The sequence below is a fragment of the Dreissena polymorpha genome, unplaced genomic scaffold, assembly GCF_020536995.1.
Source record: "Dreissena polymorpha isolate Duluth1 unplaced genomic scaffold, UMN_Dpol_1.0 chrUn020, whole genome shotgun sequence".
NCBI lineage: Eukaryota > Metazoa > Mollusca > Bivalvia > Myida > Dreissenidae > Dreissena > Dreissena polymorpha.
The window spans coordinates 268,793-288,695 of NW_026273334.1; the positions used below are offsets into that span (position 1 = coordinate 268,793).

The 19,903-nt window shown below is 35.3% G+C and overlaps 1 protein-coding gene across 4 annotated transcripts in view; it reads right to left on the minus strand.

The window, feature by feature from the left end:
• LOC127863612 (SWI/SNF-related matrix-associated actin-dependent regulator of chromatin subfamily E member 1-like) overlaps positions 1–19,027 on the minus strand; it is a 51,107-nt gene extending 32,080 nt beyond the window's left edge. For 3 of the 4 annotated variants that reach the window (XM_052403218.1, XM_052403219.1, XM_052403216.1), the window contains exons 1-11: positions 18,941–19,027; positions 18,548–18,616; positions 16,124–16,164; positions 15,760–15,855; positions 15,397–15,471; positions 13,692–13,823; positions 10,452–10,527; positions 7,811–7,881; positions 6,954–7,011; positions 6,526–6,698; positions 4,989–5,090 (exon numbers count right to left, since the gene is read on the minus strand). In XM_052403218.1, coding sequence (XP_052259178.1) covers positions 4,989–5,090; positions 6,526–6,698; positions 6,954–7,011; positions 7,811–7,881; positions 10,452–10,527; positions 13,692–13,823; positions 15,397–15,471; positions 15,760–15,855; positions 16,124–16,164; positions 18,548–18,593 — 870 coding nt within the window. In that variant the 5' untranslated portion in view covers positions 18,594–18,616; positions 18,941–19,027. Of the gene's footprint in view, positions 1–4,988; positions 5,091–6,525; positions 6,699–6,953; positions 7,012–7,810; positions 7,882–10,451; positions 10,528–13,691; positions 13,824–15,396; positions 15,472–15,759; positions 15,856–16,123; positions 16,165–18,547; positions 18,626–18,940 lie in introns of all 4 variants that reach the window. The other variant, XM_052403217.1, reaches the window with a different exon arrangement.
• Between the last annotated feature and the right edge of the window lie 876 nt (positions 19,028–19,903).

Consider the following 19,903-nt stretch of genomic DNA (forward strand, 5'->3'; position numbering starts at 1 on the left):
TCAGAGCTTTTTTCCTTCTTTAGCAGGGACCTTATATAGGCCCCTTCCCCCAAGAGAAAGACTTCCCCAAACTGAATGTCTTTAAAATCATGCATATTTCCCAAAATGTCAAGTTTACCTAGGAGTTTTTTTCCCAATTTCTTAGTTTTGTGGATATTTCCCCCCTAAAATTGAAGGCCAGGCCTTTTCCCTACATTAAGAATAAAAACATTGCTGATAGTTAAATGACTGTGTCAGTGACTGAAGTCAGTGAAGAATGTTTAGTTACAAATAAATTATTTTAAAACACACACAAAATACATTTTTACTTGTTAGGAATCAATGCAGTACCTAAAACAACAGACCACATACATAGGAAATCAAAAACATAAGTAAGCAGACTAAGTTTTAAAAGCAAAAACCAATTATCGGTATTCCGAAAATTTCATTGACAAATATTTCCCGGTCGCGAAATGATATGACAACTCAGAATTTTACTACAAAAGTCAATAAACTGGCCACAAAGATATACAAATCAATGAAAATGCACTATAGACACGCATTTTCAATAAGAAGAGGCCGATATCATATTCGCATGTCGCGGTAATTGATAACCAATACACACAGTAAATTGGGGTTAAATGTGTATTCCATCTATTGCATAAATAGCCTCGGATGTCCAGACATTTCATAAGTCTTCGTATCTCATACGTGTAGTTGGGCACACAATTTTAAATAACGCGTTTTGTCAGGTTCGTTACTGTCGCCGTCACCAATCCAAAATCCGCAAGAGTTTCTAGACGCAAGTTAAGCTGCTAATGCATGTTATTTTGTACATTTCAGTTAGTGTTAACATTTTTTGTTGAGAATCAGCAGTCAAACTACTTGTTGCCTAAGATTTGCGGAGCAGCTCTGCTATTATATTGAGTATCGCCTAATATGACAAATTAAAACAGCTGTAAACATTCTATAGCATTTTTATCAGATTAAGGTGTTATATCAGGTAAAATATATAACTGAAATAACGTTAACACTTAAGAAAATTGGAATATTAAAGCATTTTACACACCATTTAGTTTTTCTGCGTTAAAATTAAGAACTCTTATCATATTTTTTTACGCGTCAACTTAAGAGTGCAAGGATCGTTACAGTTGTAAACTGCTCAAAATGATAAATATAACCAATCATTTGTCTTAACAATATAAAGCAACACTAGTAAATAAATTGTGTGAAACACTTATTCATTTATCGGCAATAATATTCTTCAATGCAATCATAAAAATCGTTTTGTAAGGTTCGTTCTGTAAGGTTCGCACCATTTGTCTGTGTTTTAAATATTTTCATATATCTATGGAAACTATTTGGCACATGCCTTGGCAAACACCAAACATAGTTTTCTTAAATGAGGTGTGTGCTAAACTGTAGCAGATATATTTTACAAGATATTCGATTCAGTATTGATGGTAAGGTTCGTTATTTGTGGTAACGAACCTTACACTTTCAGTAGTTGACATTGAATGTACATTTTCAGGGTTTTCTTAAATCTCATTGTTGCAGATGGGGAAGTCTGCGGCTGAAAAGATGCGAGAGTACCGTCAGCGGCTGAAAGATAATGCTGAAAAGTACGAGGCGTACCTGACAAAAGCAAAGCAGCGAAAGAAAAGAAACTCTGTACCGGTTAATCAGTTGTCATCCACAGAGAAGAAAAGACGCCGCGAGAAAAACAGAAATGATGTGCGTGCGCACAGGATTAAGAAAAGGATAGAGAGAGTGGAGATACCACAGCCATGTACATCTTTATCGAAAAGCGGATACGAGACGCCAGAATCAGCTGATAGATTGATTGTGAATATGTCTTTTCCAAATAGACGAAATGGGCCCAGGAAACCGGTTCAACGGGCCCTATCAAAGAAAAACAGAGAATATAAAGAGTTGAAGTTAAAGTTTGAGAATATAAGAAAGAAATACAGAACAAACTTGAGAAGATTGCAGCGCATTAAGAAGAAACAGCGATACGAAACACAGCAGGGCCAAATACAAAATGAAAAACAGTTAGCGGAGAGTAACACACCTAGGCGGCAGACAGATGAACTAATACGTAGTGCCGGCTTCACTAAACAACAAAGCAGAAGAGTGAGAAAGCAGCTGTTATTTGCTAATGTTGTCCAGTCAGAACTTCAAAAAAGCCGACAAAGAATTAAACGAGGAGAAAGAGGGATTCTTGGCGGTCTCATAGGCGGGAAGATCATAATCAAGTACAGACTAGCAAGGTCAGTAAACAAATCAACGGGTCTCGGAAGAAATACACTAAGCGGCGGTCGCAGTTCGTGCCTAGCGTTTGGTAAACTACAAAAAAGAAGAAGAGAGGTTGAAAGACACAAATCACTTGTTATAGAATTCCTTACACGAGATGACAACTCCAGATGTAATCCAGGTAAACACGATAAACTCAAAGTGAATGGATCAACGCAGCAAACAAGACTTCTAACTGACTACTTAAGAAATTTGTACGCAAAATTTATGAGCGAAAACCCAGGAATAACATTGTCGTTCACATCGTTTACTCGCATTCGCCCTGCTTATGTAAAGCTTACAAGGTTTATTTCACGAAGTTGCTGTCTTTGCACAAAACATCAGAACTTTGCTCTGTGCACATCAGCGCTGCGAAAGTGTCAAATTAATGTGCCTCTTAACCCAGAAAGGTTCATTGAAGATGCCAACAACATAGAGAAAATAAAAGCTGAAATTCCCAACGAAATCGAACTTGGTCAATGGAAAAGAGTAGCAGTTGACGACAAGGGAAAAAAGAAGATGGTAATGAAGGTGGTGGCAAGTACATTGAAGAAAGAGGACTTTTTAAAGCAGATGGAACAGCAGATAGTGGATTTCTCAGCTCATGTTGGAAGGGTGAGACGGCAATATGAACAATCTCTGAACATTAAACATAAGTTACCTGAAAATGAAGTGATTGTACATATGGATTTTTTAGAGAACTACAGCTGCCGAAGCGTAAATGAAATCCAGTCAGCATATTGGAACCAGAGCGCCGTAACTTTACATCCTGTAGTGATTTACTATAAGACCGAGCCGGATAAGTTACAACACAAGAGCGTGGTAATAGTTTCTGACGAACTTGGACATAACGCAAGTACAGTGGTTTCATTTATTGATAACATTGTACCTGAAGTGAAGAAACTGGTCCAGTCAGTCAAGAAAATTCACTATTACACTGACAGTCCGACATCACAATACAGGAATAAAACAATATTCAGAGTTGTGGCAAATCATGAAAACATATTTGGATGTGTTTAAATATGTTTTTGTGTGTTCACGTTTGTCAGAAATCGTAATCATAACTTGCATGTAACATTATTAATTGAATGCACTACTTAGTTAAAAATTATCAAGTGCGTATATGTGTTCGAGTTTACTTGATGTTAATAAAAGCATTTGACAGTTTTATATTTCTCATTGTCTATTACACAAACTTGATGAAATTTAGTAAGGTTCGTTATTTAAGAAGCCCAGTATTCGACAAGCTTATGTGTGTTTACCTGTGTGCCTGAGTAAGCACTTGAACTTTGTTTTTAACCATCAATCCCCTCATGGGTCCAATCAATGATAAATAAAGAGTAAACAAGAGTCACAGATATAAATGCAAACGTCATTTATAATGCATAATAAATAAATCCGTTTTATTTTCTAAAAGTTACAAACAACAACACTTTTCAATTGCTACTGTAGCGTTTAAACATAGTGTACGATATTTACAATAACTAAATCAATTATGAAAACATATTTATAAACATTATTGATGATATTATTCATCTTATTTGATAATATGTTGGTTCTATTTCAATTTAAAGTTTAGCATATCCTGACAAACGAACCTTACATGCCAGACTGAACGGCTTTTTTGTCAACAGCGATATCTCAATAACCACTAGCGTCATGATGGAAATACTTGGCAACATACTCCAATACACTATTTCAAACAACAAAATGACCATTTAACGTTTATTTTTTAAACATAATATTTTTTTTATTTTGTAAATGCCATTGGCCTCTTCTTATTGAAAATGCGTGTAAAGCGTAAATTTTAACCGGAACAAACTGCTCATGCCCAGATTACAACGATCTGAGTTGCAGAACTGTTAACACTATTGACATATTTACTCGGAAGTATTTGGTGCGCATGCGCAGGAAAGTTTCATGAATGTTGACGAAAATACCACGTAATTTTTATTGCGCATATTTCTTTAAAGCTCTGTTTTATTTTCAAATATTAATTAAATGAAATAAATAAATATCTGCTGTTTTATTATTAACCAGACATTCGGACCGGCAACATAGCATTTTCGATCGGACCTGTCTTAAAAAAGTCGGTCAGGTCCGACACTTTTGGGAATGTCTGAAATAAAGAATCCAACAAGAGATAACAACTATCAGTTTTAACCTATTTATGTAAGCTCCATTGCATCAAAAGCCATAGGCTAACAGAAAACACTCTTTAAGTTTGTTTCCTGGAGGGAACAAGTACTTGGTGTCTTCGAAAAGATCTTCAAAATACTCCCCAAGTGTGGAGTCGTTTGAAAAGATCTTCTAAATACTCCCAAAGTGTGGAGTCAAACACAGGGCCTAGCTAGAGTGGACAATTTGAGAGTGATTTTTCCATCGTCTTTCAATTACACGTACCTCTTTACCCAACTAAAGCTCGCCTAAAGACGGAGCATAGTTGTGCTAAAAAAAATTTGAACGAGCAACAGCAACTCTTAGGCAGTCAATAATACAAGCAGTAAAATCATTCGGACGAGTGACATAATTTTAGTTTGAGGAAGTTTGTTGGCTTTATTATTAAGTTACACAAAAATCGTTCCCTGTTGCATTCACTCCATGATAAAATCGAAGCTAGTTACTGTTAATACTGATGATGGCACTAGCTAGACCCCTGACTTGGCAGACCCTAAGTCCCTTATTCTATCGCTACATCAGCCGTTTAAGTCTATTACCTTCATGTACTCATCATGGAACTGCTCACTGCCCTCTGCAAACTTGCGCTTCTTGGACTGATGTTTCTCCTCAATCAGCTGCAGCTCTGCTTCCAGCTTGGTCTTTATGAACACAGTCAAAACACACACTCTGACTTCAAGCTCATCATTCAATGAGCATCGTTCTTCAAAAACTGGGTTTAATGCATGTGCAAACAGTGTCATCCCAGATCAGCCTAAACAGTCCTCACAGTCTAATCAGGGACAGCCCTTTTCGCTTTTATATCTTTTATTAAAAGGAAGTAGGCTAATCTGTGACAACACTTTACGCGTATGAATTAAGTCAAGTTTGCATGGAATGAGGCTCCTTTAGACAAAGAACACAACAAATAATTCCATTTAACAATACAATGAATTTTCTCAGTTCTGAGAGCATCATAGTAAATTTAATAACTCATTTGAAATGTGAACATGTTTGCCAAGTTTAAATAAATGTTTGCAATACTGTTACTTATTGGTAAACAAAAAAACTCCATCATTCTGATGGTTCGCTATTAAAAAAAACCTTTCTTGTTTCATTCTACGGCATAAGCAATCCAAATAATTCATGATTGGATAAAAAACAATAGCATAATAAAAATGTCTCCAGTCACAAAAAATAATTGGGAGAGCAAACACCTTGGCCACAGCCACTCATTCAGTCATGTTGTGTACAACTTGTCTGTTAAACGTGTAAAAGGACAATATCCTCTACTTTTTCTAGAATCAATTTAATAATTCCTAATTCCAGAGTGAGATCTTGATCACCTTAAGAGAAAAGTGCACAACACTTCCTGTAATCAAGTTGTCAATCGATGAAAGTCAAGGGTTCAACTTTGGGATATTAAAGGAACTTGTTCACAGATTTTTCCTATTTTTGAAAAATGTCTATAAATATGATTATATCAATATTACTTGCAAATCTATACTGTTCTGAATACTTATTTATTACAACAGAAAGTTAAAAAGTTGGATATAATTGTTTTCCTCCCCCAGGATTCAAACCCGGACCGTCAGGAAGCAAAAGCTTGAGCGCTTTCACTGCACCACCCTGGCTTATAGAACAGCAAATTATCAAAACTACAATAGTACAACACTTACTTTCCAAATTATCAAGGAAAAGCATTACAAATGCTTATTATTTTACCAATTTTGAATAAAAATCATACATTAATAACCAATACTTTTTATATTTTTTCTAGTCAGAAGTGTTGTCTGGCATTTTTATATTATAAACATAATTTATACAGACTTTTTTTTACTCAAAGACAGTTATTTTGAAAATTGCCATTTTTCCAAACTGTGAGCAAGTCCCCTTAATGGTTCATTACACAGTCCATGTGAAAGCATAATTTATGAGCTCTCAATCTTACAGAATTCCAATAGAGGATACATTTAATAATTTTTATTTAATAATTGTGTATATGTCCATGCACACCACATGCTGAGACACTAACGAACAGCTACTTGCTAGACCAAACAAATGTTTATTATGTTATGTTTTTTCCCCACAAAGTACCTGATGCATGGTGAGTGACTGGACTTGCTTCTTCAACACGCCCATGCGTCCTGTTGTGACAACTGTCCTGATGTCGGGCACAACACTCTCACTGAGGATGTCATTGATCAGCCTGTGATTGCGCAGGTATCGCGCATGGGCAATGTGCTTCACAGAGAAACCATCGTCTTGATCTGAATGAAGATATACACTGGTTCACAAATCAAGTCATTGAGAGAGGTATAATTAAAAACAGAAAATAATTCTTTTCATTATTTTTTCTTATGGTTGGATAAAGGAGGCTTTAAAACTTGAATCTAGTAAAAAAGGAATTAAATTATTTTTTTTTTCCTTAGAAATAATAATAACTTTTCAAAGAGCGAATCTGAGAGGTAAAGGGTCAAAAGCATTTCTGAACACTTGATAAGTATAATTTTATAAACACATACCATCCTCGTCCTCAGCTGGCTGAATACTGATTTTAGACCCTTTATCTTCTTGTTTGGACTGAAGTACACATTTACAAATGTTTAATTCACAAATACATTAATAACATAAATAATTTACATAATTTAGTTATAGATTTTTACTATGATTAAATATTTATAGACAAATAATTGCAAAAGCATAATAAGCAACTTTAAATGGTTGCCATTTTCATAACGGTACATGAACAATTCATATTCTCAATTTTAAGTTGTTGTTTTTTGTGTCTTACAATACTTTTCTTCACAAAGAGCAAAATTGCTTAGTACTTGTGTATGTCTATTCAGAATTTACAGCTTACAGATTATACCTCTCTGCATTCTACCAATCAATCTGGTCTTCAGTTCCGTTCTGACTACAAGAGGACATTGGAAAACACCAATACAATTGTGAAACAACATTTCAGGTTGCGAAACTATTTTACTCTGAACTTAAAAAGCTACATCCTACACATTTTGACTGACATCAGATGTATTACTTTTTCAAATTTGAGGAAATCCCATTAAGCAAAAAAACCAACAAAACAAAACAGCCGCTAGTCAGACTGGGGACCTACCTCCAGTTTTCACTAGTCAGACTGGGGACCTATCTCCAGTTTTCTCTAGTCAAACTGGGGACCTACCTCCCGTTTTCTCTAGTTAAACTAAGGCCCTACCTCCCGTTTTCTCTAGTCTAACTGGGGACCTACCTCCCGTTTTCTCTAGTCTAACTGGGGACCTACCTCCCGTTTTCTCTAGTCAAACTGGGGACCTACCTTCCATTTTGTCTAGTCAAACTGGGGACCTACCTCCTGTTTTCTCTAGTCAAACTGGGGACCTACCTCTCGTTTTCTCTTGGTCTCTGACTGAGCCAGTTTCTCCTCTTCCTCTTCCTGGGCTTGCTCTGCAGCCACTGAGTAGCACAAGATCAGTGATGTATAAATTGACCACGGTCATGCAAAAAAGTCTGTGCATACTAAATGGACTGGTCAGGAGCAACACTGTCCGCTACTGAAGATTTCTTGGTATCATTTGCAGACAGGATAGCTCCTGACCAAACTTTGTGGACTCTGGACTGGAGCTATGCTGGCCACATATGGCATAAGACCCATTGTGCATGATGCTCCTCAAAGGATAAACATACAGTACTCACCGGCTATTATATTTTCCTACTTGAAAATGGTGTCCAAAAAAGTAATGCAAATTTGTCTTTAAAAAAAAAAGTAGCAGATCCATAAATTATACATAAATGTACTTTTAAACAAAGCAATCCAAGTGTCCATGTATCTGAGAAAAACTAATTTTAGAGTTTGAATTTCTTAATCTGTATGCTCTACAAAAGCTTTAAATATTTTATGGACATGGACCAGTAACCAAAAGAACAAGAGGGCCAAGATGGTCCTAGATCGCTCACCTTTATTTACAAGGCCTTGTTCATTGCTTAGTTGAAAATTCAGTACTCAAGAGCATATGAGATTGGTTCTCTTCTGTTTACTTTTGCAGTGTGATCATATGTTTAATTATGATTGAGTACTGTCTATTTGCATGTATTTTTTGCATGCAAACATTTGCAAGTAATGCTAATTCTACATGTGTTTACAAGTTGTTTTTAGGATTTGGACCTCCTGACCAAGATTTTGACCCCGCATGACCAAATGTCAAACTTTGCATAGATATCATCAAGAAAAACATCCTGGTCAAGTATCATCATTATTGGACCAAAACTATGGCCTCTAGTGTGTTTACAAAGTAGATTGAACAAGAAATGTGCCTTCTAGAGTGTTTACAACGTTTCTCTATAGCCAAATAAGGAAAACTGCCCCGCCCACTGGCGACCATGTTTTTCAACGGACTGGAACCACGTTTGTCACAAATGCACACGGACAGACAGACAGACGACTGATAAAGACCGGTCACAAAAGCTCACCTGAGCAATCAGGCAAGCTTAAAATACAGCCTTAATTGAGCTGCTTTTAATAATTGTTCACACTCATTTTTACAAATTTAAACAGCAATTTAATCAAATTTAGTAGTTCCTTCTCTCTAATTATTTAACATCCTGGATGCTATGACACAATTTTAAAGTTTGAGCAAGGCTAACAAGGGAGGTACTAAAGCAGGGTTTGACATTAACTTTTTTTACAGCAAGACCGTCGGACCAGTTCCTCTTAATATGTACTAGCCCGAACCTGATGTCTACAAGACCACAAATGACATACCAAATGAACACAATTGTGTCATGTAACTGTTTAATCAGGATTTATCAGTAAATAATCCGTGAACACCAGATTTTTTTTGATGCATAGAGTAAAACAATAAAATAAAACTTTTTTTGCTTTTCTCCGTCAAATTCAGTCCATGGGAACTGACTCGATTTTCAATCTAGGATAAAATTGACGTTTTCGTGTTTCTTCATATTTACGTTTCGTGTCAGTTTAAGTGTCGGATTCTTTTTTTATTAACTAATTCGTGTGACAAAAATCTGAACTTGAACAAAGCCATTCTTTAAATTACATTCTCTTGTCTGCTACGCAAAAATGTTTACATTGTCGATACCGATTTTCGGTACAGTTTTACGACACTGCAGAAAATCATTAATATTCATGACAACTTGACCAATGGAAACAAGCTATTTCTGCAGGAAGCTCTCCTTTGGGTCTAAAAATAGCAATGAATCATGTGAATGCTCCGCGTTTATGTAAATGCACTAGTTTTGTTTTAATGTAAATAACGGATACAAGAGTAATTTTACACATTAAAAATAAAGGTTTTCACAGCAGTTAGTTATAGTTATGATCAGTATAGAGTTTTTTATGTGCGAGCAGTCGGACAAGCTAGCCCGCAGTTTTACTAGCCCGACCACCGATCTTACTAGACAATGTCTGTCGGACGTGCCTTAGTGTCGATCCCTGTAAAGTACACCATAATATCCAAATAGAGGACCAATAACTCAACACAAGATTCATCATAAGTTTATAACAAGAGAGGTGTTTGTCAGAAACACAATGCCCTCTATTGCGCCGCTTTGAAATACAATTTCAATATATCATTTGGCAGGTTTAGAAATAATCTCCCTTTTAAAGCTAATTACTTCCATTGGATTGTATTTTTTTACTTTTGATCTTGAAGGATGACCTTGACCTTGACCACTCAAAATGTGCAGCTTCATGTGATACACATGCATGCCAAATATCAAGTTGCAATCTTCAATATTGCAAAAGTTATGGCCAATATTAAAGTTTTCAGACAGACATACAGACAGACAGTCAAACAAACGGACTGACAATTCAACTGCAATATGCCACCCTACCGGGGGCATAAAAAGATAAGATTACATTTAATTATTATTGATATACTGATTCAATGTCTTTTCACTCATCTATCTCAATGGATGTTCATTTATTGCAAAAGGCCCCAAAACTGATGCAAAAAGTTAATTGTGCGCACTATAAACTATTCATAATTAAACTCCATTTTACTCACATCGACTCTTGGCAGCAACATACGCCTGGTAGGCTTGAGAGTTGTGGTAGTTCTTCATTAACTCATTGTATGATTGCTGTTAACAAAGAAATGAGTAGTAAGCGCATACAAAATGGGGTGACAAAAATAATCCAGTTTATAGTTCATAAATATGCCATTGGGCAAATCAGAAAATACTCTGGTGCTATAAATGTTTTGAAACAAGGGCTGTTTGTAAAACATGCATGCCCCCCATATGGGCTCTCCGTTGTAGTGACAGCCATTGTATGAATATGTTTTTTTGTCACTGTGACCTTGACCTTTGACCTAGTGACCTGAAAATCAATAGGGGTCATCTCACAGTCATGATCAATGTACCTATGAAGTTTCATGATCCTAGCCATAAGCGTTCTTGAGTTATCATCTGGAAACCATTTTACTATTTCGGGTCACGGTGACCTTGACCTTTGACCTAGTGCCCTGAAAATCAATAGGGGTCATCTGCGAGTCATGATAAAATCTACCTATCAAGTTTCATGATCCTAGGAATAGGCGTTCTTGAGTTATCATCCAGAAACCATTTTACTATTTAGGGTCACCGTGACCTTGACCTTTGACCTAGTGACCTGAAAATCAATAGGGGTCATCTGCGAGTCATGATCAATGTACATATGAAGTTTCATGATCCTAGGCATAAGCGTTCTTGAGTTATCATCCGAAAACCATTTTACTATTTCGGGTCACCGTGACCTTGACCTTTGACCTAGTAATCTGAAAATCAATAGGGGTCATCTGCCAACCATTATCAATCTACCTACGAAGTTTCATGATCCTAGGCATAAGAGTTCTTGAGTTATCATCCGGAAACCATTTTACTATTTCGGGTCACTGTGACCTTGACCTTTGACCTAGTGACCTGAAAATCAATAGGGTCATCTGAGAGTCATGATCAATCTACCTATCAAGTTTCATGATCCTAGGCCTAAGCGTTCTTGAGTTATCATCCGGAAACCATTTTACTATTTGGGGTCACTGTGACCTTGACCTTTGACCTAGTGACCTGAAAATCAATAGGGGTCAACTGCAAGTCATTATCAATCTACCTATCAAGTTTCATGATCCTAAGCCTAAGCGTCTTGAGTTATTGTCACCATGACCTTGACCTTTGACCTAGTGACCTCAAAATCAATAGGGGTCATCTGCGAGTCATGATCAATGTACCTATGAAGTTTCATGATCCTAGACCCAAGCGTTCTTGGGTTATCATCCGGAAACCACCTGGTGGACCGACAGACCGACAGACCGACCGACATGTGCAAAGCAATATACCCTCTCTTCTTCGAAGGGGGGCATAATAAATCTAAATAGTAGCTCTTTAAGAGAGACTGTATTTTGATTTCCCTAGATAGGCCCTTGCCACAAAACTATGGTAACTGTTACAAAGAAAATGAAAAAGTTTGTTGTTTTCATAACATAACTGAAATATGATAAGTCTTCCATGCAATATTATCTGACAATCATAATTTAATTGTAAAGCTGCTGCTCAAAAGGGGCCAGTAAACATACAGAGCTTCTATAGCCCAGTCAAAAGAATTTCATTGAATGAAGAGCTATTTAGTGGCAGGTTTATGTACCAATGTTACCTGTCAAACAACTTCTCCCTGAAGTTGGTGGATGGATAGTCACTGCTCCCAAAATATTGGGCTATGATGTCCCATGTCTGCATTTTAAATATTGTACATGTGTACAAACAATAATTTAAGTATTTCAAGCCATCCTAAGTGATCATGCAGAAATATTGAATACTAACAGATCAGAAGTCTTTGTTTCCTTGCAAAGTGAAAACTGGGCTTGACGCATGAGTGCAAAGTGATTTTCCACATTAGTCTATACAGGCAACACTTTCTGCTAGTATGTAATTTTTCATTTAAAGGAAGTCTCTTTTAAGCTCTTTAACGCAGTCATAAGTCTACCCGCTCACAAGTCGGGGGGTAAAAAATGATACGAAAATCAGAGATTTTGAATATGTCCAAGTCGTAAGTCGAGTCAGAAATTGTCCGTCCACAAATTTCATCAATAGACGCCATTTTAAATGTACAGGAAGTTTCTATTCTATACATAGACCTTGACGTCATTATAGATCTGTGCGATGTAGACATAGCGGAAATGTGTATTATGCACTTTGTTTAATATAATCAATACGATATATATTTAGGAAATCAAAAATAATATATAAAAATATAGACAGGCAAATCATTATGAACCACATAACAAAAAAATCAACAACATAGGACACCAGAACATATATACATGTACATCGTAATTTTACACAACAACGACATACGAAACACCAAACTCGCATTCAGCAGCACTATTATTATTTGATTGCTCTGCAAATTCTATCACGCGTATTTTAAACGCGTTGTCATACGCATGGAGTTTGCATTTTCCAGGCATTTTCACAAATCAAATTTGTTAGTCAAATTAATAAATTCTTATTATAAAGTTTGCACTAAATTGTCCACACTAGTAAAATTCCACAAACTTGTAATCCGATGACACACTGTGATCACTGTCATCAAATCTTTGTAACTCCACCTTTGTTCTACATATCAGTTTCAAAGGCGGAGCTATGCACGTGCTCAAACATAACTGGACGATTACCAGTAAATAACAAACTCGCGATTGGTTAAGCATGTCGCTTCACAAATTAAAAGAATCTTATTTTATCTGCGAGAAGGGTGATGCTTTATGGCTTCTTGACAGGAAGCAGCTTTCCTTTTATGACGTCAAACTGTCAATTCACACATTTTGCGAATTTTCGCGAGACTTTAAATGATGTCCTTGATTCTTTGTTTACATGAACAGTAAATAAAACACCTGCTAACATGAAGACTTTGGATTAAATTATCAAAATAAAAACAATAGTTATATTTTAAACTGTGATTCTATTAATTGGTAAGTATCAATAAAAAGACGACGTTTTGTTTGTCGTAAATCAAAGAGTTTTTTACATAACAACAACAATTGCCGCGGGGATCATCTTCGCTGAATTTCATTAATTTTTTTCATGGATGATCTCATTAGTCAATACCGTAATTTTAATCAAATTTTGGCGGTCAAAAATCTCGACTTATGACTGCGTTTTTACGGTAATCTGGAACAATACTTTTCAAGGGTGAATTAAGCCCTGTTTTTCAGAGCAAAACTCAGTTTCTTTCACTCATTCAAGCTCAGTTCACACCAAGAGAGCCTGCCTACCTTCTCTCTCTCATAGTCGTCCATAAAGACCTGTTTCTCAGCATCACTTAGGTCACGCCACATGGAGCCAATGATCTTGCCTATCTCCCACAGCTTCAGATCCGGGTGGTTGTTCTTCACCTCATCCCATACCTAAAACATTCGCATATGATCTCTTATATAAGCTGCTTCATGCATAAATGGATATTATGCTACATTGGCGCATTCTGGTAAGTAGCTAATCTGTCCACTTATGAGACCATGCATGCCTGATGTGTATATTGTGCTCCTGACCAGACTGCACAATTGCACAGGCTGGTCTGGAGCGATGCTGGCAGCAATTAGTATAAAAACCTTTTTAGCTCATATGAACACAGTTATACATATTATTTCCTACATGAATATAATGCTTAAAATGATCAATATATAACCCGGTACAAAATAATAACGTTACCTTAGCTTAATGGTTCATAGCCTTGTATTTCACAGTTTTATCAATGAAATATTTATATCCTCCAATTACTTTGAGTGGAGCATGACCCAAAGTGGATCACTTTGTTTACATTGAAAACGCGGCTCTTGTGATGACGTCACACTCATGCGCTCCGAGTATTTTGTTTTACTAACATAGCTACACTTGAAAATAATTGTAGACATGACTAAAGTAAGGAAAAAAACAGTTTAATTGCATTTATAAATCTTACTTCAAATGAAATAATCCAAATTTATGCCTATTGCGCGCATTTTTTTTCGGTACTCTTCATTAAACTTGCACATAAATTGCAGACCACTGCACAAGAGTCAACTCATAATTTCATGTACTTGATTTATTTTAAAGAAAATTCTTTTACCCTTTCACGATTCCCAGAAAATGTTGCATGGAACAATCTGTGCGCGCACATCGCGAAAATAGGTGACATGCCGATATTCACATGTTCAGTGGGTTTACCCTGTCCCGATTGGATGATAATTTTATCAAATCTTTTAATAGTAACATATATGCAAACATTTTATTTGAACAAATTGCGAACGTTGTTTTTTTTTCAATTCTTGAGCACTTTTTCGTGTCAATGTTGCTCAAAAGAAGATCGACCGATAAAACGGACACTTGTTAAATGGTAAATAGAAGATATAAAAAAAGTTAAATTAATCTTTCAGTTACTCTAAATTTTTTCAGTGAATCGAATTTTCGAAGTTTTGTTGACCTAAGCCTATTGCAATCGAGTACTCTCCCTTTTCGGATGTGACCTCTTGACTCAAGGTAAACAACGCGCGTAGTGTATGTCATTGCGGGTAAGTATGGAACTATCAACTTTGTGTGGTTTAACACGCTGTAAATAAACACTTTTGACACGGATTTTACGGGAATGAAATTAATCTTTTTAGGTACATCGTTTATTGCGGGATTATTTGAATTAATTCAGAAATTATTTTAGTTGTTTCCTTAACCGCTTGACTCAAGGTAATTGGAGGATATTTTAAATTATATCATAATTTTCATCAGCCAATTGTATAAACACTGGTAAAAAAATTACCACTGTAAAACAATGACCACGGTTATTATCGCGATTAAGTTACCACGCAGTAAATCTGTTTATACAAATGGTTTAACCATGGTAAGCGGTCTGGTTACCGCGATAACCTGGTTACAGTGCAGTTAAAATGTTTATACAATTGGCTGCAGATAAAAAAAACAAATATGGCTGTCAAAGAAAAGACAAATTACCTTCCTGCTGTATCTCATGTAAGGCATCAAAGGCTTATCTGGGGGCTTTGGGGGTTTTGGCAAACGGGAGTCAACCTGGAGTTAAAGAAAGAAAATTTATATGTTATTTGAATCACAGCTTATCAATTTTTTAGTAATAAATGTACAGCAAAATATTTAAATCTAAGTTCAGTATAACATGCCTGTAATTCTAAATATATATATAAAAAATAATTTTATAATGACCAAGAAATGTTATTAAATGATAAAATATAAACTATACAGTTATAAAAAAAATCAGATTTAAAAGGTTATAATTTGAAGTTGTTAACACATATGCGTTGACTGACCAATTCTGAAGAAAGCAATTATCAAAGTTATTACTACTGTCTTGGATGAGAAGCTTGCTGATTTGCTATTCAGTTTCACAGGATTGAAGTTAGGATTTCCACTTCCAGTTGACACAAATGGACTTGAACCCTGTAAATGGCCCAAACTTAAAATATGAACAAAACACAACGAAAAAAATAACAGAAAATGACAATGTGATGCCATAAAGTGAATTGTGGTATATCCAATAAAGATGATGGTATTCACATTTAATATGCATAACACATTTAATATCAGACACGAGTTCTAAAATGATAACAACCAGTTGAAAAGTAAATTTAAAGTAAGTAAGAGAGCATCATATATACAAAATATTCTCTAAAAAATTTGGCAAATGATTAAGTCCTTAATGACTTACTCTGTCACCACCTGGGGTTCCCCTCTCAGATCTTGCTCGAGCTGAAATACAGATAACAACAATCATTCCAAGCTCCCAACTTCCCACCTTAAGGCCACGACTTTTTTTTTTATTGGTTTACAAAAATTATTTTGAAAATGGTCCATCGGGTGGTCGAAAAAAAAAAAAAAAACATCATTGGAAAAATAAGTTAATACTAATAACATCAGAACAAAGACATCATATCTTTTATAACCTTAACACAGAGACGAAAAATCAAATTATGCAATGAAACACATCTATATCTTCAAATGAAATGAGTCACCTAAAAGCACCTTTTGTAACATCAGGCAATTTTAAACACTCCATTAAATGACATGCGTTCTTCTCCCATTAAAACGAAAAACGGCGCTTCATTTCCGTAATTCGATGCGCACCATTACGCAATGCGATGCCCGTTGCATAAATCTTATATAAGATAAACTACTCATACACAAAGTATGTGTTTGCTCTTATTTGACTTATGACATCATCCATGAAAAAAAATCGAGGTAGATCGATCCCCGCGTCGTCGCGGTAATGTTTGTTAAAGTTGTTGTTGTCATGAAAACTCGTTGATTTACAACGCAAAACGTCTTATTTGAACTGACGCGAATTAATACAATCATATTTGTCAACTTGGCTTTTGCTTTATTTTGATAATTTAATCCAAAGTTTAATGATAGCAAGTGTTTTTACTGGAATTGTAAACAAGGAGCCAGTTTAAGTCTTCTGTAAATGTGCAGTCTGTGTGAATTGACAGTTTGACGTCATCAAAGGAAAGCCGCTTGCTGTCTGAAGCAATAAAGCGACAAATTTCGCGCCGACAAAATTGGCTTCCTTTGTCTAGCAACAGGGCTCGAAATTAACACTAGCACACTCGCAAAATGCGAGTGAAAAATACCGATTGCGAGTTAAGTTTTAAGCCACTAGTAATTTTTTGCGAGTAAAGAAATAGTGAAAAAAAAAAGTAATATTGCTAAATGCGTTCGACGTCCTGAACGCTAAACCATAGGTCATAGAACGTCCTAATACCCGTATGCGGAAGCGCGCACCTTGTATATAGACTAGTATACTTATAGTACAGATACGAGGATGGTATTGGTACAAAGAACGTTAAACAATCGACTAATTCACACGTGTTCATTGAACTTGAACAGACATGGCGTCGAAGCGAAAAATAACTAGTTTCTTTTTGCCCAAAGATGGAAATAACAATACGAAAGATAAAGCAAAGTTAACTGTTGAATAAAAAAAACGAAATTAAATTATGTTTCCAGCAAAATTTGCGAGAATGTTTTTGATTTTGCGAGTTGGTATTAAAGCTGCTCGCAATGTTTTGCAAGTAGAATAAAAAGTTAAATTCGAGCCCTGAGCAATCAACATGCCGAACCAATTGTGCGTTTGTTTCTCAATTGCAATCCTCCAATTTAATAATAGCACGTGCATAGCTCCGCCTTCGAATCTTTTGCAGAGAACGGAGGCGGAGTTTAACGGTTAATTGAGCTAGTATTTTACGCAAGTTGAGTTCCGATTTGCCGAAATTACTCGGCCCTAAGCATTAGAACGACAAATACATTTATCAATGATTTTCCGAGATACACCGATTTGTTCCGATTTCCAAACTTTCTGTACAGTTCCTATAAACTATGGCGGACGTGTTTACAAAATTTCTAAACACATATATCGTAAATAATGGCAGTGTTTTATTGGATTATTTATACTAATTATCAAATTGCAAGGTAATACTTTTTTATCTACTATAATATCGGGTTTGTTTAATATAATAAACATGTTAAACAATATAGTTGTGTCACAGACTCGGAAATAAATTTTGATGCGGTCGACATTTTACTGACGCTGATTTTCCTATTGTCTGTAATTAAATAAATTTTGAGAAGTGCCCATAAAAGGACTGGTACATACTGTGTCACATTGAAAAATATCCCGATCTCTGTAATATATGTGAACCAATCGTTGATTGTACTTACTTGATTTTATTCGCAACTGTTCTCAAACCGGATCGTTTTTTTTTCTTGTTTCGCTTGTTTTTCAGTGCGGTCGGGAATAAAATATATAAAAAAAAGACGATTTTCCGATTTTATTTTTTTCCCATTTTCCAAAAATTAGGGTCGGCGGTTTTGTAAACCAAGAAATTTAAAAGTCGTGGCCTAAAAAGGAGTAAAAATAATTTGGGCATCCTAATAATCTTCATTTCAATGTATGTAATATCATGTAAACAAACATGTTAAGAATCGCAAAAACATAAATCTTAGTCTTAGAACAAAAAAGAGATCATAATGCCTAAAACAACTAATTATTATATAATGTTTTTTTGGGTGATTTAACTAGATATTATCTTTTTTTTTTTTGCCAAAAAATTAATTAAGCGAACCAATAACTTACATAGAGGAGGTGTCTGAGGCATATTTCGGAAAGCAGGCAATGCCATGATGTTAGTTTTTCTGTGAACTCCTGAAAAAACTAGGCATGTTTCAACTATTAGTTTATAATTGCATAAAGGTTTTAAATGATATATTCATATTTAAAGTTGCTATTTATAACCTTTTGTGATATGCATGTCTATGAAAATTCTAAATTAGCATTTATTGATTCAATTTCAAAGCAAACGCTGGTCATGCTGGTACGAAATATTACGAGTACGAAATTATACAATAATTAAGTGGGTTATTTAAGCTGAATGTATCGCACGTTTTTAGTAGTATTAAAATGATAACACAGATTTTATGATCAAAGCAAAGTTATTTAACAGAAAAGCGACGATTTACACATTTTTACCTTATTTAGAATTTTTGCAACAAAGGAAGCTCTTTTCAACTTAATTTTATTTCAACACAATGATAGTATTACAAGCAAAATTTTGGGTTACACACTACTAACTAAAGCTCCATGGATCGATGTCGTCTCAGGGACTTCATAAAAATACTACTTTTTAGTATATTTTGCGTATCCCGGTACCTTGAAGTATACTTAAAAAGATCATGGGTACTTTTAAGTAAACCCTGAGCTGACAATGACCAATCAATCTTAGCTATAGCCTCAAAAATGATGATTGTTTCTTTTACACAACAAAATAATCATGAATTTGCTTTATGTCCCTTTGTTTAACAAAGATTTTTGTGGGAAGTGGAAATTTGTATTGAAGACATCCTACCAATTCCAAATACAGAGTGGCACAACACTATAGTAATAGTCAACCTTAAAATATAGTTAATATAACAACATGTGAGCGAATAGAGAGACATGTCCCTCTTGTATTTTAATTCACGTTTGCCCATTATCCCACTTACTTATGTCATCATTTTTATGTCGTTTTTTTTTTACATCTGAGATTCTGTGTTCGGCCTATCTCCAGCCTCCAGCATTCTTATGAAACATTAGCTATCTTGACCATATTAAGACCTTTTTTGAATCATGATAAAAAACTAAGTCACAGGTAAAGTCGTTTGAACAATTTATGTACCTTGATCTCAGGAAAGTGATTAAGCGCAATTATGGCCCTCTTGTTTGTATAAATGTATATTTTATGTTTAATTTCAATATTATTAATAGTGAACTCAAATCAGTTAAGAGAAAAGGTGCAAGGTTCTTAAAGGGGCCTTTTCACAGATTTTGGCATGTTTTGAAGTTTGTCATTAAATGCTTTATATTGATAAAAGTTAACATTGGATCTAAAAAGTTCCAGTAAAACATCAAGAATAAAATTTAAAAAAGGAAAAAAAAAAGCCCGCAGCAGGGCTC